General features: G+C 40.1%; 1 protein-coding gene across 2 annotated transcripts in view; it reads right to left on the bottom strand.

Annotated features, from left to right (window-relative positions):
* Positions 1-25,843, bottom strand: part of Adk (adenosine kinase) — a 400,038-nt gene that overhangs the window by 340,818 nt on the left and 33,377 nt on the right. For both annotated transcript variants that reach the window (XM_028879766.2, XM_028879767.2), the window contains exons 2-3: positions 18,908-18,982; positions 5,203-5,256 (exon numbers count right to left, since the gene is read on the bottom strand). In XM_028879766.2, coding sequence (XP_028735599.1) covers positions 5,203-5,256; positions 18,908-18,982 — 129 coding nt within the window. The remainder of the gene's footprint in view (positions 1-5,202; positions 5,257-18,907; positions 18,983-25,843) is intronic.

A 25,843-nucleotide genomic window follows, 5' to 3' on the forward strand; every position in this document is an offset into this window, starting at 1 on the left:
TCTTATCAGTTACTAAATCTAAAATTAACCTTTTAAAATTACTGTGTAAGGGCATGGAGAGTTAATTTAGCAGATAAGACCACTTGATGTTTTTGCAAAGGATTAGGGTTTGGTTCACAGCACCCACATGGCAGCTCATAACCATCTGTAAATCTAGGTCCAGGGATCCTGAGAACCGCTTCTAGCCTCCACAGGGACCATGCACACATATGGTATACATACATATATATGCTAGCAAAACACTCATACACACAAAATAAAATAATCTTTAAAAATAAATAAAATTAGTGTATGTTTAGGGAGCTTTTTGATGTAACCAAAAACAAAACATTTTCAATAGGAATCAGAAGACCAGTTTCTGGCTCAGCATTGTCATTAAATGGGCATATTAACCTATAACAGGTCACTTTATTAATATGGCTCTCGCCATATTCATGACAAAATGGGGTATTAGACTTTACCTTAGCATCTTGTCTTAAAGGGTCAAGCAAATAAATCTAAGTCCCTTTAAGAGGTATCTGATATTTCCTCCTGCTTTGTAGAGTATAGCAAAGTGGAGAAAAAAATATCAGCTATCAAGTTTGCTTTCTATAAAGTAGTATGGATAAGCTTTCAGTAATAACTTTACCAACTATCAACTTTTCTTACATGAATCTTCAAGTTCACATCTCAATACACTATTCATATTCAAAGCAATATAAAATTTACATACTTATAAAACGAATACATTTGTGTAAAAAAAAATGGTTCTTTCTTCTACATTGTAGATCTGTCCAAAAATAAGAAAACAAACTATTCTTAAGTCTCTTATTTACAAATGAAGTTATTATCTTTCACTTTTTCAATAACTTTGCTGAGACATGATAGATATACAAAAACTATACAGTATCTTTGAATGGTGCCTAGTACCATATGGCATGGATATAAAATGCAACTCCCCAGCCCCTGGCATTCGTTGAAGGCTTGGTCCTTAATGCAATATTCAAAAATAAGACTTTCAGATCAAGAATGAATCACGGGAGTTCTGTCTTAATCCATGGACTACCTTACTGACAGATTAAGAATTTAATGGCATTATTGAGGTGATAAAAATAGGAAGATGTGGGGACTCGTTGGAGGTGGTGTGCCTGTAAAATGAATATCTCATTCCTGGCAACTGTCCTTTCTCACTTTCTCCGATCTCTCTCCCTCCTTCATACCTACACCTCCCTCTGAATCTCTGTCTCTATCTCTCTTGCTGGCTTCCAGAGCAGCTTTCCTCTAGCACACCTTTATACCATGTTCTGTCTTGCCACACTCCTACAGCCAAGCCACCCTGGACTGAAGTCTGAGTCTGTGAGCCAAAATGCACCATTCTCTCTTTAGACTGTTTCTCGGGTGTACTTTTTCATAGATGTGTTAAGCTCATACACAGTAACTGGCACAAGCAAGGAAAAAAACTATTGAACAAATGTGACACTTTTCTTATCTTAAGTTATTCCACTTATAAAACTAAGATTGCAATGAAGTAAAAAAAAAAATCCATAGAAAACTAATAACCAATTTCATTATGGAATTATTCACAGAGCCAAGCATGAAGCCCATAGTTTTGGATTAATCACATCACAACTGTACCTGTTCTACTTCCCTAACTTAAAATCATCCCCTAGAGCAGAGTATTCCGTGTGTAGAAACAAGGAAAATCATTCTGCTAAGAGAAACAAATATCACTGCTGACTAATATCTTCCGTGTGACAAGTGGGTTTTCCAGGAAGAGGTTGGAGAGAGTGTCCATGAAGTATGAGTGACTGTTGATGGAATCTGATTCATCAGATTTTGGGAACTAAGACAATTTTTAATAGAAAATAGTTATTTCTCATAAAGCAATACCAACTATCAGTATATTTTTAATAAAAACAGTGATTCCACATAAAGCAATAACTACTACCACTTACTGATAGCTTGTTTGTATACATTGAATCAGGGTACAGTGTAGGTAAAGTGAGTAATGTGATAGTATCCAGTTTTTTTTTTAACAATATCATAATGAATTGATTATTTTGAATATAAGAATCAATAATAGAGGCAGGCGGTATGGTGCATACCTTTAATCCCAGCATTTGGGAGGCAGAGACAGGCGGATCTCTGTGAGTTTGAGGCCAACCTGGTCTACAGAGCAAGTTCCAGGACAGGCTCCAAAGCTACACAGAGAAACCCTGCCTCGAAAAACAAAAATAAAATAAAACAAAAACAAGAGTTAATAATAGTGTTTTATAGGATAATATATGCATCGTTGATCAGATAATTACATTTTGGTATTTTTTTCGTGTATGTATATACACGTACGTGTGTACATATGTACTTTACATGTGTGTTAAGTGCAAGTGTATGTATACCACAGCAAATATGTGGTGGTCAGAGGACAACCTCGGGTGTTGGTCATCATGACCCATCTTGTTTTAAGCAGAGTCAATCTGTTGTTTGCCACTGAGCACAACAATCTTGCTGTCCCACAAGCTTTGGGGAAGTCCTCCATCCCCACCTCTTGTCTCAACGCCAGAGCACTGGCACTACCGAGACACTATGTACTTATGTTCCATGTGATCTAGGGATTCACACTTGCCTGGCAAGCTCTCTACTCACTGGGCTGTCTTCTCAGCCATAAAATTTGCTTTGTATCTATATTGCAAATTTTTTAAAGCATTAGTCTTAAGCACAAAGAGATTTGGGCTATTCTTTTTAACAGATATAAAATATTTGTTCATATTTATAGGGCATAGTAAAGTTCAACAATTCAACACATGCACACAATGTGTCATCATCAAACGAAGGTGATTAGCATTTCTACCTTCTCAGTGAGAATTCCAGCTATTTGGATTTTGAAGACAAAAATGAGATTATTTATAAACATCTTTCATGAAGAGCTGAAGACGAATTTTAACTCAAGATTCTATTCATATTCAATTGGAAGTTTTTGTTAGGGCAGAGGTCAAAGAAACTACATGACAGAAAACAGAAAAAGTCACCCAACTGCCAATACTAACCAATAAAGAACAGATAAACTATTCAGATAAAAATACCATACTATCCAGGATAGCCAGGGATATACAAAGAAACCCTGTCTTAAAAAAAAAAAAAAAAAAAAAAAAAGCCATACTAATCAGCAATAAAAAGGGATTAAATGGCACATGCAACAATAATGATGATCTACCTCAAAAACAAACTGAATAGCCAAACATAGTAGTGTATGGTTATGCCCCCACTCAAGGAGCAGAGGCAGGTGGATCACTATGAGTTTAGGGCCAGCATGGTAGTATGCAAAGATGAAAGTGAATGAAAGTCTATGCCAAAAGAGGGGAACCTGTGGGAGCCCATTCTCTGGTTCCTCGTAGCTTTACCCAGCAGGTCCGCATAGAGGATGATTAGGACCACGGGCCTGAGTGCAGGTGTCTGAGATGGTCTGCACTTGGCAGTGCTGGGGGAGGAGGTCTTTTGCTCCACCTCTTGGCTTCTCTATAAAAACCCTGGGGCAGAGACAGTTGGGCCCGTTGGAAAAGGTTCCAGGCCCTCTCGAGGCTATCCTTTATTTTCTAACTGTTTATCTCCGCAATATTCTCCGCAATAAATCCTTCTATCTAATAGTTCCTGCTGCTCACACTCAAGAAAACTCTGGGGAACTGTGGGGGTGGTGGGTAAACGCCCCACAGGGACAGGGAAGAAGAAAAAGAAGGCTTTATTAAATAAAAAGAAAGTCACACCTATGATTTCCCTTATTCAAAATTCTAGCATAAGAAATTTAGAAGCACAAAAGCAAAAAAAAAAAAAAAACCAAAACAAGAAACTCTTAACTATTAAACCCAGTAATTTAAGGGGAAGTCTTCTGACATAAAAAAATCATTAGTCAAGTTCTTAACATGGAGGTGAACTGTATATTGGACAGCTAACAAATAAACATTAAAACAAACGGAAAAGCAGACAATTCAAATGTTACATAACAAACAGGACATAGTGCCTATGTGCTGTGTATACAGATGAAGACTCAGTTAAGTAAATCCAGAGGGCTATGAGTTAGATATGAGGATAAAATGGCTACAGGGTGTTGTGGCTCTGTTCCGTAACCCATCATCCCGGCGCCTGGATGGCAGAGGGTTGCTCTGAGTTCAAAAGTAGCCAGGGCATAGTGATACTTTGTCATCCAGAACTACAAAGTGAGAATTTTATAATTAATTAATTAAATGTCTTTAACATTAAAATGTATCTAATACACTAAGAAAATTTCCAAGGGACTTTGGAAAATCAATATAATTATAAATGGAATACAGACTTAATTGATACGCAGAATAAGTAATATGGTGTAACCTAAGGATATAATTAGAATTAAGTCCTCCAATTCTTCCTTTTACAGTGATGATGCTGCCTGTTTATATAATATTCAACATTACCAGCATTTTCTTTACTGAATAATGGGGAAAATAGACTAAAACAAAATAGAACCATATAAAAAGTTTAAAGCTTCCCTCTTTAGACAATCCTATTCAAAAGACTGACATAAGTTACAAATTTTCCAAACCGATCATTTGTAACTAAAATACTGACAGTCCTTGTCAGATGGCAATCTTTAAAATACCACCTTCCAGCTGAAAAATGTCAAAGAAAATATCCCAGCATCCCATGGTAAGTAGTTCTCAAAAGTGAAAAAAAAAAAAAAAAAAAAAAAGAAGTCTAAAAGATAGATTTACATTAAAAAAAAAATCCAGGCTTCATATTTGAAGTACTTTATTCTAAACAACAGAGAGGTATTTGCTTTTGTATAAAACTATAAAAGAAATAGAATCATGTTTATTCATCTTTAGCAAGTGCTAGAAAAAGCACCAGAATAAAACTACAAAATTAACCATGAATTCCGTGTTTTATCCAAGGAAAGAAAAAGAAGTGATGTGTTTCCAAACATAACAGCAATCTGGAAAATCAAATACAATGTGACATATTTCAATGAGTATCACAAACAATTACCCTGGGGGACATTTGATATAGCACAAATTATACAGTGCAAATTACTCTAATTCCACTAAGATTACAGCCATAGTGTGTGTGTGTGTGTGTGTGTGTGTGTGTGTGTGTGTGTGTGTGTGTACGTACACGTAAGTAACTTTTAAATCAAGCGGCTTACATACACCTACTTCATAGAGTGAAGTATGTACAACTGAGGTCTAATGAACTTACAATTCCTTGTGCTTGTCTTCAGCCAAGATCTGGTCATTTGGTTTCAGAGAATACCTGCAACACACAACAACACACTGGTCAGACAAACATACAAACACACCTGCCTCAAGACTCCTCTGACTGCACGTTCTCCGATCAAACTGGAGGGCACATCTGTTGAGTTCTATCAAATGAACACTATGACACTGGTGTATGTCTCTGACTTGACTGACAAACATCAGGAATACCCAAGCAGCGGGCTCTTCACTGTTACTAGTCACTTCCTCTGGCACCACCCCAGGCGTGAAGGCATCGATGTGACCATGGACTGAAACACAAGGTACCTTTAGTATTCCTCTGCAGTGAATCACATGTAACAGCACTCTCTTCTGAAGTTTCAAATTTAACTACTAACTCCTGTGTTAAGGATTTTAAAAGTTCACAGAACACTGTGATTCTTCATTAACTACATAGTAAACATTTACCATGTACCAAGCTATGTACTAAAAAAGAACAGCACACGTTTTCATGTCCACCCCCACTCTCCCCCAAACACACATATGCACATACATGCTAAGCAAGGGCCCACTTTTTCCCCTTTCACAATGAGAAAGGGTCTCACTGAGCAGCCCAGGCTGGCTTTAAACCTACTGTGTAGCCCAGGTAGACTTTGATCTTGTAGCCCTCTTGTCTCAGCCTCCCCAAGAAACCAGGATTATGAGCCTCCATCACCAGGCCCAGAAGAAGGGTTTGGTTGCTGTTGCTAGTAGATATGAGTGGGGAGCTGGTCTATGTGCACATGTGCACGAATGGACATGCCTGTACACACAAATTAAGTGGCCAGGGGAGGGTGCCAGCTATCTTCCTCTATTTCTCTCTATCCTATTCCTTTGAGGCACAGACTATCCCTGAACCTGGAGCTGGCGTTTTTCGGCTAGACTGGCAGCAAGCAAGGCCCAGAGATCCTCCTCTGTCCGGTCCCCACAGGGCTGGCTTTACAAGTGGTCATAAGACTAGAGTCAGCTTGTTATACTGGTACAGTGATCAAAACACCAGGTCCTCATGTATGCACAGCAAGCACCCCACAACGGAGCAGGAATTTCCAGCTCACCTCAGTAGCTTGCTGACCACAGACAGGAACCTCACTCCTTTATCTCAGTTTCTCTATCTACAAAATATAGATTGCTATAAATGTTATAACAGGCATCTTTCATTTGTACTGCTGAAGATAAAAAGACTTTTCTTTTGAGGTTGTCACAGAAACAGACAACCAACCACTTCCAGGTCATCAACTCCATTGTTCAAGCCTGTTATGTTTTCTCTATCTCCATAACAAGGAACAGAGGTCTATGTAGAAAAGTAATGCTGATTTCCTTTTTTTTTTTTACTCATGAGGCTGAAAGAGAAGGACCGCTTGAGGTGAAGGGTTTAAAACAGCCCTGGCAACATAGTGAGACTCTTAACTCAGAAGAAAAGGGGGGAGAGAGAGAATGAGGGGAAGGAGGAGATGGGGGGAGGCAGGAGAGATGAAGCAAGGGAAGTCGTTACAGGAGCATGTATATCATCACATTTATTTTAACTGAGAAATAATGTCTGCCTGGAGAGATGACTGATTGTTTAGGAATGCTTGTTTCTCTGTCCTGAAGGCCTGAGTCTGGATCCCAACAACCATGTTGGGCAGCTCACAAATACTCCAGTGCCAAGGGATCCAGTGCTGCCTTCTACTTGGCTCTTCAGGCATTTCCACACACATCTGCACACGCAGTCAGATGCGCACAGACATAGAAACGATAAAAATGAAGTCAGACTCTTTCTATTGTAAGAGCAAATCTGGTAAGTCTAACACAAATGCTGTGGTCTGTATGTCAAATGTGTTGCTCTGATTGGTCAATAAATAAAACACTGATTGGCCAGTGGCCAGGCAGGAAGTATAGGTGGGACTAACAGAGAGGAGAATTGAGAGAACAGGAAGGCGGAGGGAGACACTGCCAGCCACACCATGACAAGCAGCATGTAAAGACACCGGTAAGCCACGAGCCATGTGGCAAGGTATAGATTTATGGAAATGGGTTAATTTAAGCTATAAGAACAGTTAGCAAGAAGCCTGCCACAGCCATACAGTTTGTAAGCAATGTAAGTCTCTGTGTTTACTTGGTTGGGTCTGAGCGGCTGTGGGACTGGCGGGTGACAGAGATTTGTCATGACTGTGGGCAAGGCAGGAAAACTCTAGCTGCACATACAAAACCAGCTTTGCCACAGAGGTTAGAAATCAGATGTCCTCCTTAAAATGGGTATTTTTTAATACATGTTTATTTATAATTGTTGATAACAATTCATCAAGAAAAACCATTTAACATAGCCATACTGAAATTAACAATATCAACTCTTCCTCAACACTTTGTGAAATGTTCAGGCAAACGTGATGCCTCTGAGAAAAAGACCAATAATGAGTATAATCCAGCTACTTAGGAAACCCTTTTCAGAGAGTGTTAGTTACTTTCCTCATTGCTGCGACAAAAAATACCTTTCCAAAACAACCTTCAGAAGAAGGGTTTACTTGACTCACAATTTGAAGAAGTCCATCGTGCTGAGGATAGCATGGCAGTAGGAATGTGAGGCTGCTGGTCACATTGCATCCACAGACAGGAAGTAGAGAGTGGCAAATGCTTATGCCCAGCTAGCTTTCTCCTTTTTATGCAGTACAGGTCCTCAGACCATGGAATGCTACCACATTCAAGATGGGACATCTCGCCTCAATTAACCTAATTTAGCTAATCCCTTATAACCCAGATGAATACAAGGGATCACACCTAACTTGCATGAAGTCCTAGGTTTGATGCCCAGCATGGGGAGGGGAAGGCAAGAGCCTTAAGAGCTTTTCCAAGTATACCTCCCTGAATGCCATGTCTCTATGACTGTAATCAGCTAGCCTGGTGGTTTCTGAGTTTTGCTTTCAATAATACTGAAGAGCTTAATCAGATAATCAGCTGGTGTGTGACTTTTATGATAGTGTTTAAATAACAACACTGTTGAAAATTCTATTACAACCCAATAAACAATGGGAACAGACTGCTCGGCCAGTGCAAGGGTGCAGGGAAAGAAGTAAAGTCTGCACACCTGTAATCTTGGCACTGAAGAGGCAGGAGCAGGCCTAAGGGTGCAAACTTAGCAAAACTCTGTCTCAGAAAAAGGTTTGAAGGGGAAGCTAAGAACACTTGCCTAGAGTTGACAAAATCCTGGGCTCAGCCCCAGTACCACACACACACATGGCAATACTGAACACTACTTCATTGCAGCAATAAGTATTATTTATCCACAAAAGATTAAACCAACTGAATCAAAGTTTTAGAAATAGTTTCACCACCTCATTTAAAAGATTTATTTCTGGTCATTTTATTTTCTTTTATTTAATTATTTATACTACATTTGTATGGCTTTACTATATGAGGACTACAATGTAATGACTAGGAGATGCATTAGAATTAAATTTACATATATACTTTTATTGCAGAAACAGGGTGATCAATATTCATGAAATATGTTAATATATAAAATGAATTACATAAGGGTAAAATATGATGAGGAAAAGTACAGCACAATTTAATAGGCAAAGGAATCCAAAGCTTTAAGAAGGAAAAAGAGTTTGTGTATTTTTGTAAATGATTATTGGTATATAAAATCACTGGTAATTAGGATTCACTAAAAAAAGTGATCCATCAGTTTTATTTGGTTATAAAATCATAAATATTAATATGTATGAAAGCATCTGTTTATTAAATCGTGTTTATGGAATATAAACATTGAAAAATCTTAAGTGGCTACATGTGACATTGGCAAGTCATGTGACACATCATACAAGAGGCATTTAATCAATGCTACTTTCCTTCTTTGTCCAGCTAAATAAGAGAGAAATAACAAACTCATTTCTTGCCTTTTAGGACCACACAATTCAGCAAGCAAACAAAAAAGTTAAGGAGTATGGCAGATAACAGCGGCAGTGGCATGAAAGGAAATACGGTTTCCTCCATCTAAGAATGGAAAAAAGGCAGTTTTATCTGTTCCTCTACTGTCTCTTGCTTCCGCTTCTCATCTCCGCTTTGCTCCTTCCTCACAAACAGCATGAACCTGAAAGGATCCAAAGGGACTGGAAGAAAGGACCCACACTAGACAAGCAGCAGACAGAAGACAGCCTGACTTTGATGAAACCACTCAAAGGTAAAGCTTAGCCTCCCGAGTCACACGGGTCCTCACCAGTGGATGGGAAACACTGCTCCTGGCAATTGTCATCCCATCTCAAGCTTTGCAACAAGCAGGACCTCTCCCGTGTTCCTTTCTCCGGCCTGTCTCCACCTGTTCATAACTAGTTAATGTTTCTAGCAAATCTTAAAATTTTCTCTTCCCTCATCTTGCCTGATTTTGCTTAATTTTATCTTTCTTAATTTTATCTTTCTTCGCTTACGTGATACTTCCACACTGCTTCCCAGGAGGCTGTCTGATAATGTATTCTGTCTGTAGTTTATATAAAACACAAGACTAAAAAATGTCCTCAATTCTGATACCAACTCCAAACTTGGAAGGTTCCTAAAGCCATGTTTAGGCTCAATAATTTACTAGACGCACTCATGAAATTCACTAAAAGCTATCATGTTCAAATTCTGAAATAAAATAGAAGGATATAGGTTAAAATAAGCCACAAGAGAAAATATATAGGACAGGTCTGAGAGAATTCCAAATTTGAAACTTCCTGTCCCCTCCCCATGGAGTGGGCTATTTTACTCTCTCACACGTAACAATGTAGCACGGTGGGTGTTGACGATTTCGGAGTGTAGAGGTTTTATGGAGGCATCTTTACATAACATGATGCACTGCTCATGTAACTGAACTCAAGTCACCTGGACAGTAAGAAGGCCCTAAGCCTCCACACTAAATGACATGACTACCTTGGGTTGGGCCAAGCCATTCCCTGACACTAACGGGTGTGGCCTGTCCCTTCACTAAAGACAGACAGACAGACAGACACACACACACACACACACACACACACACACACACACACACACACACACACACACACCTGTCAGGTAGAATGATGTAAATGACTACCCAGAGGGAAGAAGTCAGATCTCTGTTGGATCAGGCTAAACAGTTTACTCCTCCTCTGTCTATGTGCATGGCTATTTACTTACACATGTCTAGCAATACACTGGTGCCCATCTATCTGTATTTGTGAGCTATATTTTTCTCTGAAATACCAACTTCACCCAGTTGTAGTTCGGTAAATAACTATTATACACAAGATCAAATAATTATTATTCCTGCTGCCCAAAAGAATATTCTAACTTTTAAGACTGGAGTACTCTTGTTTATGAATCACAGAAGAAATCTAAGAGTAGTTTCTTGCTTACCTAGGCAAATTAGAGACATTTCAAAGCTCAAACTCAAAAGTCTTCTTTTTTTTTTTTTTTTTTGTTTTTTGATTTTTGTTTTGTTTTGTTTTTCAAGACAGGGTTTTTCTGTGTAGTTTTGGTGCCTGTCCTGGATCTCCCTCTGTAGACTAGGCTGGCCTTGAACTCACAGAGATCTGCCTGGCTCTGCCTCATGAGTGCTGGGATTAAAGGCTTGCACCACCACTGCCCACCTCAAAATTCTTATAGTCATTTACAAAAAGGAAAAAACTTCACAAAATATGTTTTAATAGACACAAAAAAGAGTATACACCTGTAGCTACGATTTACTTTGCAACCTAAAATCACTCTCTTAAATTCATTTTGAAAGTAAACAAAGTATAAATTATAAATATGAATAAAAGGTAGAGATGTTATCAAGACTATAAACTGTATTTAGTCTCTGAGTATTCCCCAATATTCTGTTTCATTATTGCTTGTTGGGACTTTAGCCCCTTAGACTGGTGCTACAACCCATGCTACATGTGGTCTACCACTGAACCACACCCCAAAACACTCGGTGTTCTGGAGGGTGGTGGTGGTTTTAGTAGTCCTGCTGTGTAACTCAGGCTGACCTGGAACTTGCTGCGTACTCATTTTGCCTTTGCCTCCCAAATGCTGAATTATAGGCCATGTGCCACACCTGATTTCCCTCAGTTTTTCTTTATTATTCATTTATGTATGTGTGTATATATACAGTGTGTGTGTGTGTGTGTGTGTGTGTGTGTGTGTGTGTGTATACAGGTGTAAACATGCAATGCGCACACAAGGGCTGGAATCAGAGGACAACGTATGAGATTCAGTTCTCTTTCCAGGGCAGGTGTCTGGGCTCAAACTCAGGCTGTAAGGCCTGGAGCCCAAGAACTTTTCCATCTGAGCCATCTCCCCTGCCTGGCCCTGCGTGTTTCAAATGAACGAACCTGAAAGGAGAACCCCAACTGAGTAGATGCACAGCTCAGCTTCCCACCATGTTCTTCCAAGGATGACTCACAGCACAACTTGTCCTCTGTATGTTGCCAAACAACATGATTTAGAAAAGTATCTTGTCAGGTATGGAGGCACACACCTTAAATCCCAACACAAGGGAGTAAGAGGCAGGCAGATCTCTGTGAGGTTTAAGGCCACCCTGGTTTACACAGGGAGACCCTGTCTCAAAAATTAAAAAAGAGAAAAACAAAAACAAAAACAAACAAAGGAATCTCTAAACATTTCTGAGATTGAAACACAAATTACACTCCCTAAAACCAGGCACAACAAAATGGTACATTAGTATTTCTCAACATTTTTTTCCTACTTTAACTTAGCAAAAAGAAAATGGGATGCATATCAATAAGCAGAGGGTGAGAAAATGAGGCTTAGGGAAAGACCCTCTTATCTTGCCTCTAAAACACATAAAGAAAACCTTCCACCTGAAAATAAAAGTAAAAAATCTGAATTAGGCTTGATTCTTATAGTAGCTAATTTTGTTTTTGTTTTTGTTTTTCGAGACAGGGTTTCTCTGTGTAGTTTTGGTGCCTGTCCTGGATCTCACTCTGTAGACCAGGCTGGCCTTGAACTCACAGAGATCCACCTGGCTCTACCTCCTGAGTGCTGGGATTAAAGGCGTGCACCACCACCGCCCGGCCTACAGTAGCTAATTTTTAAACTGAGCAGTTACTTAATTTCTCTAAAACTATCCATGTCATGTTGTTGCTACCCAATCAACATGTACCCATCGTATATAATAGACGTACAGCCCTCCACTTTGTGCAAGGCTTCCACCTCTGCAAAAACAGTAAGTAATTCAGCTAGCTCAAGTGGAGGCAGTTTATTTTTTTTTTTTTTTTTTTTTTTCGAGACAGGGTTTCTCTGTGTAGCTTTGCGCCTTTCCTGGAGCTCACTTGGTAGCCCAGGCTGGCCTCGAACTCACAGAGATCCGCCTGGCTCTGCCTCCCGAGTGCTGGGATTAAAGGCGTGCGCCACCACGCCCGGCGTGGAGGCAGTTTAAAGAGTATATAACTTTTATAAATCTTTTTAAAGACTGGAACACCATTTTTGTTTACACATGTTCTTTCTCTGATAACTAGTATGGCATAAAAATTAAGACCTGAAAGGGTGAAGTCCAAAGAGCCTAAGTGAGGTGCCATATCCATTCTCATGCGGATGATGACAAAATACAACTGTGTGTACAACAGAAGAATTTAAACACTTCTATAAACAGTAAGACGACACCAAAAAACTGTACAAGTAAAATTTCTTTTAAAACAAAACAAACAAAAACCCCAAACAATAAAGCTAATAAATTTATTTAAAAACAACAACAATGATACTTTGTTGGAAACATGTCGTTCCAACAAAGCCCAGAGGTTAAGAGCACTGGCTGTTCTTCCAGAGGTCTTGAGTTCAATTCCCAGCACCCAAATGGTGGCTCACAACCATCTGTAATGATATCTGGCGCCCTCTTCTGACACAAAGGCCCTGTACATGCCCACTCTACCTCTCCCTCCGTCCCTCTCTCTCTCTTTCTGCCTTACTCCACACTAAATATTTCCTACAATCTATGAGTTAGGCATGGTGACACGTGCCTGTAATCTCAGCATTCAGAGAGCTAAGGCAGAAGGATCACTAATTGAGGCCAGGCTCTAACTGAGATCTAGTCTCAACCACAACATGTTGATGAATTACCATTTCATATACAACAACTGGAAGAAATGAGATCTTGAGAAATGTTACCTTTTACAAATGCAGCTATACAAATAAGACATCTCCTCCTTTACTGGGGGAGTCTCAGGAGTTTCACACACACGCACATGATTATATGCTGAGTCAATGCTGCAATATCACACTTCTGGAGTTGAATTTTGAAAAACTGCATATAACAAATTCTAAATTTCTAAAATTCTTTATGTAATTTAATTCCAGTGCCAGAAATGATATGGAGATGAACAGAAAGCACACCAAATTATAAGAAAAATAATGCTAAAAGTTTAAAATAAGGGGTAATAGTTCTCTGTAGTCAGGCTCAGCTTTATCTCCATCTCTGATAATAGACGAAACACATATTCCTACATTCCCTGCAAAGTGAGTAAGCTTCAGACTATCAGCAAAATATGTCTAAGACCCGTGCATTGTGCACACCATGGAGAGGCACTTCCTGAGGGAGTGGGTGGAGAGCATGGTGAATAAAACACCACCTGCTCCTCGTAAAGCTAAACCAGAAGGAAATGCCAAGGAAGGAAAAGCAGATAATTAGAAGGCGGAGAAAAACAGAAAGATGAGCTGTCAAGCGGAGAGGGAAATGACCAATTAAACTCCCATTTTCTTTCTTTCTTTTTTCATATTTTTCCTTTTATTGAAAATAGATTTTTTCACATACTGATGACCATTTTCAAAATTTCACTAAGTGTACTAAATCTTCAAATGAAAATTTACAAAGTGTTTTGACTTTTCTGGAAAGCCATGAATACATAAATGTGCAGATACCTTCTACCATTTCCAGATCCACCTGGAACAAGAACGTCACACATTTTAAAAATCAAACAGCAGAGGTAGTTTTGAAATTGACGTCCATTAGACAAGGCAAAACACCTGGTTTTCCCGACAGAAGCAGTAGGAACATAAGAGTCTGAGGAAAGGATGGCACATGGCTCGGTGGATAAGAGCATTTGCCAAGAAACTACACACTTGATCAATCCCAAAGACACACGGGGTAGAAACAGAACCCACTCTGCAAGTTGTCCTCTGACCTCCACGCACATTCCATGGCATGTGCAAGCAGAGACACACACAATAAATAAACAGCCTCTTTATTTTATTTTATTTTTTTGAGACAGGGTTTCTCTGTGTAGCCGTCATGGAACTCTGTAGACCAGGCTAGCCCCAAATTCAGAGATCTACCTGTCCCTGCCTCCTGAGGGGTTGTTTCCTTTTTGTTTTGTTTTTTAAATCAGGGCTCAGTGGTAGAGCACTTGCCTGCCATGTGTGAGGCTCTAGGTTCAATGTCCATTAGTGCAAAAACTAAAGGTTATTATCTCAATGGTCCAGTCTCTAATAGTTTTACCCTGTGATGTTTTGTAATACTGGAGACATCTCTGCATCAGCAAGTGTCTTTCAATTGCTCAACATGCTCTGCAGATTTAAAACCCTGAGATTTCAATCTTTTAGGACTGTGCTTTGGTAAACTTTTAGACTTCAGGATTTTAGCCTGAGAACTTTGATCACTAAGCATGGTGTCGCTCACCTTTGATCCCACCACTCAGGAGGCAGAGGCAGGCAGACAGATTTCTGTGAGTTGGAGACCAGCCTGGTCTACACAGTGAATTCCAGGTCAGTCAATGCTATATGAGAGAAGTCAAGTCTCAAGAAAGAACTTTGATCTTTTAGGACTTCAGGGATTCTTTTGTGACTACAATCAGTACTACCAGAATAAACCTCACAGAAAATGTACACCCATGAAGAGAAAACTACAATTTTGTAATAAAACCTACACTGCCATCTGGGGGTGGGGCTTAGTTGATAACATGTGCAAAGACCTTGGTTTGATTCCTAGCACTGAACAAACCAAACATGGTGGTATGCGTCTGTAACCACAGTACTCAGGAGGCTGATGTAGGAAGACACCAGGAGTTTGAGGTCAACCTGTACTATGAAGCAAGTTTGAAGTCAGCCTGGGCTATGGAGCAATTTCTACTTCACTCTGGGGCAGAGCTAAGCCCCTGCCTTAGAAAAGAAAACAATTAACTGAGCCAGGGAGAAGGGTATAGTTACAACAAAAATCGAAGCATTACAAAAGCTTTATCACCACAAGCTCAAGGCCAATCTAGTCAATATAACAGACTGCAGGACAGCCAGGACTATATACCAAGACTGTATCAGAAAGACAGACAGACAGAAATAAAGACAATACAAGACAGGACAGGGTCTGGAGATACACCTTAATGATAGAGCCTTTCTCTAGTGTGTGTGAGACTTACACTGGCAGTCTTAGAACCAAACAATTATATGTATACAATCTCACTTGACATTCATGATTTCTTTCACACTCAAGCCTACCATATATCCATTTATAATATATGTTTATTTATAAGAATTAATCATTTATAAATAATTTGTATTGATTGTGTAAAATTTACAATCAACGTTAGAATTAAACACCATATTCATGTATGCTTTCTCTGCCTACCAACTTCCCAGTCAAAAAGATTTAGAGCTCTGAGAAAATATACATTTCTTCAACTAGTCTAACTAAGACAGGGTATTTTCACTTTTTTTTTTTTTTTCCCCGCTTATAGAGTTTATTAGAAACAAAGGACAGAAAGTGCAGGCCTGTGGGAGAGACACGTGCGTGGAGAAGGGGAAGAGGAGAAGAGGGCCGGGAATATGGCGCTCCGCTTTAAAAACCGGCTGGGGGCGTGGCCAGGTCACGTCACTACTCCATGCATGTGCGTAGATCACATGGTCACGTTGCATGCTTACGTAGCCATGTAACATCACGAATTCTGGTCACGCGAGATGCCTTGGCCGGAACTTGCTAGGCGGAGGTGTCCGGCCTGACCGGAATTTATTTTCACTTTTAATGATGTCACTTTCTTCCAATCACCATGCCATTAACTCTCTCCTTCCTCCTCTGCGACTTTTATCTTCTAAACTGACCGTGTATAATCCTTCCCTTCCCATCCTCTTCCCTTACTCTCCGTAGTAGACCACGGCTCATCTGCAGGTGTGTATATATTCCGTATTCCCCCATACACACACTGTCTCTTCTGTATGCCACAGAAGATCTTTCTGGTAGCATGTTTCTTATCACAAATAAGCCTATTAGTTTTCAGTTCTTTTTGCCAAATTGGATACATCTAACCTAATTAACTTAATTCTGTTTTTATTTTCAATTAAAGATCCTTATTTTGTTCTCTGAAGTTCAGAGAAAAACTACATTTATAATAAGAAAATAAACTGAGGATATTTCAGAAAATTGTATGGTAAGTATGTAAATATTCCATTTTTCCCTATTCATAGTTCTAAACTACAACAATGCTGATTATATTCTGAAAACAGATCAACTCTAGGCAATCTAGCAACTTTCCAATTCAAGAACTGAAGTAATGGGCTTAGGAAGATGGCTCAGTGAATACACCTGAATTCAGACGCCCAGCACCCACAAAGAAGCCAAGCACAGAGGCGCACGCACCTCTGTAACGACAGCACAGGGAGGAAGAGGGGTGGGCTCTAGGGACTTACTGGCCAACACACCTACATAAAATGAAGTGCCCAGTTCAGTGAAAGCCCGTTTCAAAACATAAGTGGAGAGCAATAGAGAAGATACCCAACATGAACTCTGGCCTTCCACACATACATACACACAAAATAAATTTTGACACTTGAAATGTTTTGAAAACCTAGTCAAGAAGAAAATCAAGCTTTTCTTTCAAAAAGTAGATCAATGCAAATTATTACACTAATTAAAACTAAAATGAACAAGTTTTGAAGGAGTTACACATCTTCCTAACCTACATTCTATGTATATCTGGATGAAAAGGAATAGAGCAATATGCTGGCGAGTTTTTGTCAACGTGACACAAACTTGAGTCACCCAGAGTGAGGGGCCTCTCTTAAGGAAGTGTCTCCATCAGAGACAGACAGAGACAGAGACAGAGTTCAGAAGACAAATTGGAAGAGTGGGTTTCCTTTTATCATCTAGGGTCCAGGGACTGAACTCATAACGTCAGGCTTGGTGACAAATGCCATTACCTGATATTCTATCTACTGACCCTGGTTTTGCTTTTTAGCTATAAAACCTTTTAATCAAATCTGTGGTTCACAACCTGTGGGTTTCAACCTATTTGGGGGTCTCCTATCAGATATCCTGTGTATCAGATATTTACATTACGATTCATAACATTAGCAAAATTACAGTTATAACATAACAATGAAAGCATTATGTGGTTGGGGGTCATCACAACCTGAGAAATTGTATTAAAAGGTTGGAGCCTTAGAGGGTTGAGAACCACTGCTCTAAATACCAGATGCCAGACCCTTATAAGAATTGCTCCTATCCTATGGGTTGGCGTGTGTGTATATGTGTGTGTGTGTGTGTGTGTGTGTGTGTGTGTGTGTGTGTGTGTGTGTGTGTGCTGGTATTGAACCCAGAGCCTTATACATGCTAGGCAAGCACTCTACCATCCAACTACAACCCAGATCTCAATTTCTGGATAGTGTCCTCTGATGTTGAAAAGTTTCCTATTTTTCATAAGGTCCATCTTACTTTTTCTCGTATTGCTTGTTCTTTTACTAATACTGAATTTAATAATCTGGGGCTAAATCAAAGGCAAAGACTTACTCCTGTTTCTAAGATTTTTATAGCTTTAGTTCTTAAGTTTAGGGTTTTGTTCCCTATTGAGTTACTTTTGTATAGAGTGTGAGGTAAGGTCTCAGTCTTAGTCTCCAGCATGTGGAAATGCAGCTGTATCAGCACCAGTTTGTGTGGCTTCTTTTTGTTTGTTTTCAGACATTGTCTCATATAACTCGGGCTAATCTCAAACCTATTGTGTTTGTCTCAAACGTGAATGGTCCTCCTGACTCTGTCTTCTGAATACTGGAATTACAATTACCACCATACCTACTATAGAATAAATTTTAAGTGAAAAAAGTATTAGGAATGAACAAAATATATCCTCCCCATCCCCCCTCCCCCCCACACACAAAAAAAAAACCTGTGGTGAACTGTGAATTACTCAAATAACAGTAAACTAATATATTTCAATTTGCTGAGTTTTCTTCCAACTAAAGGTGTTATGTGGTAAATTCTAAGAGTTTTTGTTATTAGTAGTCTTTTTGCATTTATCTGTTCATTTCTTGATTGTGTGTGTGTTATGTGTGCATGAGTGTGTAAGTGCACATGCCATGCATGCGTGTGTGGAGGTCAGAGTACAATTTACAGGAATTAGTTTTCTCCTTCCACCAAGTAGGTGCCTTGGATCAAACTTGGGTTGTCAGCCTGGGCAGGGAGTATCTTAACCACTGACCCAAGCTACCAGCCCAATTCCACAGTTTAAGTCAGTTCTCGCTGGGCGGTGGTGGCGCACGGCCAGGCAGTGGTAGCGCACGCCTTTAATCCCAGCACTCGGGAGGCAGAGCCAGGCGGATCTCAGTGAGTTCGAGGCCAGCCTGGGCTACCAAGTGAGTTCCAGGAAAGGCGCAAAGCTACACAGAGAAACCCTGTCTCGAAAAACCAAAAAAAAAAAAAAAAGTCAGTTTTCTCTTCAGGGATGTTAAGATGCTATATACATGAAGTAGTTCATACTTACTTATCAAGGAAATCTTTGTCTACTACAGCAGAAATGTCAAGAAGAGGATTTCCCATTCCAAACAGCACATTTTCACTAAAAAAAGAAAAAGAAAAAAGAAATTAGAAAACACAAATATGAAAATGAATATAACTTCACTTGAACATAAGCCTAACATCCTAGTTTATTTAATTAAACCTCTGATTTGCCAATTAGATGTAGAACAGTATTTTAGAGGTAGTACAAAGCTATTTAGAAAAAAAAGATTTTTGGGCTAGTGAGATGGCTCAGTGGTGAAGAACAAGTCTTGCTCATGCAAAGGAATTGGATTCAGTTCCCAGCATCCACACAGTGGCTCACAACCATCCATAACAACACTTCCTGAGTATCCACTTCCTGAGTACCCAACATCCTCTACTGGCCTCTACAGGCACAGTATACATAAGGTGTATACACATCCATGCAAGCAAAATATCAGGACTCTTAACTGTGAAAATGTTCCCACCAAACTGGCCTGTGGACAAGCCCATGGCACATTTTCTTAGCACATTCTCTTGAGTAATGATGGATGTGGGAGGGCCCAGCTCACTGTGGCACTGCCACCCGTGAGCTGGTAGTTCTGAATGCTCTTTTCAAGAAAGCAAGCTGAGCAAGCCATGAGAAGCAAGCCAGTAAGAAGCACTCTTCCATGGCCTCTCATGAGTTCCTGGCCCAAGTTCCTTCAATAATGGACTGTGATCGTGATATGTGAGATAAAATAAACCCTTTCCTCCCCAAGTTGCTTGTGGCCATGGGGTTTTATCACAGCTATAGAAACACTAATTCATGTGACACCCAACGTAAATGTGTATATATTATATATAGGTATTTATATATAATATATATATATATGCATTTATTCGCCAGGCGGTAGTGGCACATGCCTTTAATCCCAGCACTTGGGAGGCAGAGACAAGAGAATCTCTTTGAGTTTGAGGCCAGCCTGGTCTACAGAGCAAGTTCCAGGACAGGCTCCAAAGCTACACAGAGAAACCCTGTCTCAAACCACCACCACCACCACCACCACCACCACCAGCCCCAAAAAAGCATTTATTCTTGTCTTCTATCAAATATAACAAAATAGTCTTGTCTAACCCAAAAACTATGGCTAACCCACATTGCAATTAAAGGTGTATATGACTATCCTAGGATCACACATCTAACTTTTAAATAAAAGTACCTATTTAAGAGAAAAGCAATCCTGATAGGTAGGACATGATATACTAGCACTTGAACAGGGAGATCTCTATGAGTTCAAGTCAGCCTGGTCTACAAAGAGAGTTCTCTATGTGGCCAGTGCTACACAGTGAGACCCTTTTACTCTCTCTCCATATATATATATATGCATATATACATATATATGCAAAGAGTTGCATTGTAGCTATTCAAGTGTAGAAATACACCTTAATATATAAATTCAGCCTATATATCCCACTTAGAAATATACTTTAACTATTAAGTGTGATATATATATATATATATATACTATACTTATATATAAATATATATACTACACTTATATAAAAGTTTTATATTTAAGAACATGGAGAGTGTGAAATGATTTGGGGAAAGATATGCCATAAAATCACTAGTCATAGGAAACGTGACTTGTGGTTGCTATATTACTATCAGATAAAGTACACTTTAAAATATGGAGATCTACAGATAAGAGATACCAGATAGTTCATAAAAGTTAATAGGTTATTCCATCAAGAAACATAACAATACAAAGTATATATGCACCAAATAAAATAGCTCAAAACACTCAGCAGGGGGGAAAAAGCCCAATTTCTCCAACCCCTATAGTACCAAGGAGCCCAAGACCTTGCATATACTAAGTATGGGCTCTATCACTGAGCTATGTCCTAGCTCTAAACACACAATCTTAGTTGGTTTTAACACCTCTCTTTTAGCAGTTGACAAAACAGCCAGGCACAAACATAAGTAAAAATTACAAAATCAGAAACGCACCCTAGAGAAACGAAAGATGAACTACACACACACACCTACACTTAAATGTTCATGTTCATAATGTAGCAGGATAGAAAGGCAGGGGAAATTGAGGGCATGCAGAGGAAAGGGAGCCTCTCACCCTAGAATCCAGCTAAAGCTTCCAGCAGAGAAGCAAAAATTCCACAGCCCAATCACTAACTGAATCACTGACCACTCAAGACTCTTCTCCTACCCCTGCTGCAAGTCTGAAATGTCTTGGGAATCTCATCAGAAACTGTATTTACAGGGGAAGGAAATGACCACACTCACTGTGCACCCCTAGTGGCTTATCGGACTGTAATTCAATCCAAGGCATCTGTGGGCCATCTCACTTATCTCACTTATCAAAAGAGGACTGGGAGGGAAGGTTTCTTAACAGCCTTTTGACGTATAACTTGAAAGCCAGGAAAACGGTATACTAGCTGTGTATACCCCTCCATGTAATCTTGCCTCTCCATTTAGAAGCCATGCCTACAACTGGGTATCTATCTTACTTTCCCCTACGGTCCTTCAGGAAGCATATATCCACACTTGAGTATGACTTGCTTTTTTTTCTGAGTGCCTCTCTCTCTTAAACCTTCACTTTTAAGTTTATATTAAAAATGTCTTTATTAGGCTCCAACTAGCTAGTTCTTTTCCACAATGAAGCTACAAATCTCAGTTTGGCCTGAATTGAAGTCCCTAAAAGATTATAGGAACTCCTCAGGAGCTTTCTGTCCCCTGACCACTCACAATAACAGATTTATTTGTGATAGCAAAAAAAAAAAAAAAAAAAAAGGAAGAAAGACCACCGACCCAAATCATCATGGCTAAGTTAATTAAAGCAAGCAATTAATTACAGCAAGCTTTTTTATTTGTGTACACAGGTTGCCTCCACCTAAGGAGAGGTTTGAGAGGTCAGCACTAGATATGAGGAAGAGAAGGCTTTTATAGGGGTAGGGGTTTCCCAAATGGGGGATTCGGTGGGCAAAACAGGCAGGGTTACAGGAGCAGAACATAAGTATAACAAGTTAGTCCCTCCAGAAACAAAGACAAGGTTGCAAGGTGGGCATAATAAAGTAGTCATCGGTAGGGTTGCAAGATGTTACAACTTTTTGAAACAAACACATGACTGTCACTCCTGGAACATGCAGAACAGAACCATTTGTAGTTAAGGTTACAGATAGGGCACTGCTCAATCCTTGAGAAGCAGAGGTTTAATCATAAACAAGAATGAACTTAGTTTGTCTTTACTATAAAATGGCTTTTAAGCCTAAGCTGGAGGCAGGCTGGTTCCTCAATGGTTTACTCTGGAGTCAAACATGAGAGAGCATATCAGGAACATACATGGATTTAGGCTACACCAAGTTCCATGTTCTAACATGGAAGCAAGTTTTCTGAGGTTTTTATAGTAACAGAACAAAGAAGGCCACAAATGAAATCACTTTTTGTTTTTTGGTGTGGGTGTTTCAAGACAGGGTTTCTCTGTGTAGCCCTGGCTGTTCTGTAGACCAGGCTGGCCTCAAACTCACAGTTCCGCCTGCCTCTGTCTCTGGAGTGCTGGAATTAAAGGTGTATGCCACGCCGGGCAGTAATGACACACGCCTTTAATCCCAGCACTTCGGAGGCGGAGGCAGGTGGATCTCTGTTAGTTTGAGGCCAGCCTGGTATACAAAACAAGTTCCAGGAAGGGCTCCAAGCTACACAGAGAAACCCTGTCTCGGAAAAAGAAAAAAAAGAAAAAGAAAAAGAAAAAAAGGTATACACCACCAACCATGGCAACAATACTTATTTTTAAAAAGGGTAAGAGTCAGGCATGGTTACCCACACCTATAATCCCACCACTACCACTTGAGAGGTGAGGCAAGAGGATAAGGAATTCTAGGTCATCTTTAGCTACACAGGGAGTTTGAGGCCAATGTGGTAACAGGCTTGGCATAAATAAAGGGACACTTGTCTCTCTCAATCTGACTATCAGACTTATGAAACAATGGACCCCAAAGAAATGGGAATCTCATGTTGGGAGAAGGAAAAGGCTCCAGACAAGAAAGGATTTGTCACCCCCAACAGCTCCACAGACCACCTCCCAGGTTGAGAGTGAAGAGCAGACACCTTGACTGTTACTGCACAGATGTGCAAATTCTTGGCTTTCTGTTTAAACTTGAATCTCACTCCAGGATTCTGAAGACAGATATGGGGGCTGGGCTGAATCTCTTTGTTCCTCTTCCCAACACAGCCACATTGAGTAAATCTCCTTTTCCTGCTTTCCATTTTAAGTTTGGCTGTTTTAATTAGCTCTTTGAGAATGGGTGGCCAGACCAGTCAGTCCCCTTGGAGATTATCTTTGACAACGGATTTCTTCTGGAGAATAAGTTTGTGGTTTTACGTATCAAAACTGTTTCAGCCAAATGTAGAAGAGGCTACCGAAGCTCATCTCATTCCAGATATAATGTTGGAAGATAGCTATCAGGAAACCTTGATGAGCTGAGTACTCTTCCAACAGCTGGTATATGAGGAGAGCAAAAGATGGCCCTAAGAGGCTGAAATCTGAACATACATGTATTTTTTAAGATTTTATTTTATTCTTATTTACACTGTGTGTGTGTGTGTGTGTGCGCGTGGGTCCTGGAGCTGGAGTTACAGGCTCAGTGTGAGTGCTGGGAACTGAACTGATCAGTAAGAGCTCTTAACTTCTGAATTATCACCCCTCCAGCCCCTAAACATACACGTGTTGCAGAAAAAAAGTTGCCAAAGTAGAAGAAGGCTGACAGCTCAGAAGAGGGGTGTGTGCATCTAAAGTATTGCACTATTCCCCAAAATGAATGAAGCTATGCTAGAATCTCCTCCCAAGGTCTGGCCTGCCTGACAAAGCAACTCCATAAGTGAACATTTGTCTCATTATGTCTTTTGGACAGACTACTGAAGTACGGACATGCTTGCTACATTTGTTTGTTGGAGCCAGGGTCTTGCTGTGTTGTCTAGGCTGCTCTGTAACTTATGGTCAGGCCTCTGGAGGACTGGGATTTCAGGCACGGACCACACACCCAGCTTAATCTTTTAATAAATATGTTCAGACTGCAAAACTGCCTCATCTTTAAATAATTAGATTCCAGAACTCCAAATCTGAAGAAAATACATATACAGCTCCAAAAGGTGACTCAAACACTGTGCTGCTCAGACTTTGTCAACTTGACACAGCTAGAGTAATCAAGGAAGAAGAACCTCAATTGAGAAAACACCCCCATCAGATTCCCTGTAGACAAGTTAGTAGGTTGTTTTCTTGATTAATGATTGATGTGGAAGGGCCTAGCTCATGGGGGTTGGGGGGCGGTGCATCCTGAGCAGGTAGTCCTAGGTTATATAAGAAAGCAAATTAGGGGGCTAGAGAGATGGCTCAGTGGTTAAGAACACTGGCTTCTCTTCCAAAGGACCCAGGTTCAATTCCCAGCACCCACATGGCAGCTCACAGCTGTCTGTAACTCCAGTTCCAGGGATCTGACACCCTCACACAGACATACATGTCGGCAAAACAAAAATGCACATAAAATAAATAATTTATTTTATTTTATATTTATATATATATTTATTTTATCAAGCTGAACAAGCCTGGAGGAGAGGGCCAAGAAGCAGCATTGCTTCATGGCCTCTGCTTGGGTTCCTGCCCCCAGAATCCTCCCCTGCTTGAGTTCTTGAGCTACCTTCCTTTGATGATGGACTGTGATCTGGAATGGTAGGCTGAAATCAACCCTTTCCTCTCCAAGTTGCTTCAGTGTCGCCTTTATCACAGCAATAGAAATCAAAGGGAGACACTATTCCTATCTGCCTCTCCCCTGTTCCACAGTAAATCTGAAAAGAAACCACCCTCCAACACTAAACCCAGGCGGCAGGCGGCCCCTGGAAAGGTGAGAAATGTGTTGGTGCTCTTTCAAAGCGCCATTTCAAGAGAACTGCTATTGTTTCAGCTTACTGACAGCTCCAATCTCAAGGCCTCCCATTATTTGACCTGATCTTGAGCTTGCCCTGTGCTAAGAGTTTTCCCCAAGAGTATCTGTCAAAAACAACCAGCTGCAATTGTTTAACATTCCAGCTGCTTGAAGCAGTTGGAAAAAACAAGCTAACCAAAAACATAAAAAGAAAAGTGTGAGAAATCAGTGTCCACAGAGGGTTTGGGACATCCAGAATGTTCCTGCAATTGCTGTGAGCATGTTCAAGGAAGACAAGCGAAGGCTCAGCCACCTCTGCCTAGGCTGCACAAGCACAAGAAATGTGTCAGTAGCGCTGTGAGCTCGGCTGGCTGTTCAGGATGGGCCTCAACAAGCACACGGTATCTCTAAGCAGACTGGGACATAGTAGCGAGTACTAACAAGAATGCGCAGAAACTAGAATCCTCAGGCATTGCTGTTGGCAATGTAAAATGATGCAGCCACCCTGGGAAACAGTTTAGTAGCTTCTGAAAGAGGAAGAGGAAGCAATGGGGAAGGAAGAAGACAGGCAAACTGAAGAGAGTTGAGGAAGGCTGCTTTCACCTCAAAAGGACAAAAAGAAATGGTTTATCCTAAAGCCAAATGGGAATGATTATGCCCAGGAATAGTTCCCCAAAATACCATGTTCCAATGTGGTAACAGTTCCATGAAGTTTTATAATAATAGAACAAAGAAAATCATAAATCAAGATACTTTCTGAATACATTGGTAGAAACATCAGAAAAGCTGGGAAATCTCAACTATAGGCCTCAGATCTGTTTGTACATTCCAAAAGATTTCCCTAATGGTCACAAAGATATTAGGTCACATACAGAGGAAAGTAATAGATGGTTATTAAGTGGTTTAAAGATGGCCCAGGATAATTTGGCTCTGGATTTGGCAACATTCCTTCATTTCCACATCATTAAAGTTCTAATGAGTCAGTCAGCCTTTGTTGTCAGCTTTTTTCCAGGGATTCTTGCTC

Source organism: Peromyscus leucopus, chromosome 9 (genome assembly GCF_004664715.2).
Source record: "Peromyscus leucopus breed LL Stock chromosome 9, UCI_PerLeu_2.1, whole genome shotgun sequence".
Classification (NCBI taxonomy): domain Eukaryota; kingdom Metazoa; phylum Chordata; class Mammalia; order Rodentia; family Cricetidae; genus Peromyscus; species Peromyscus leucopus.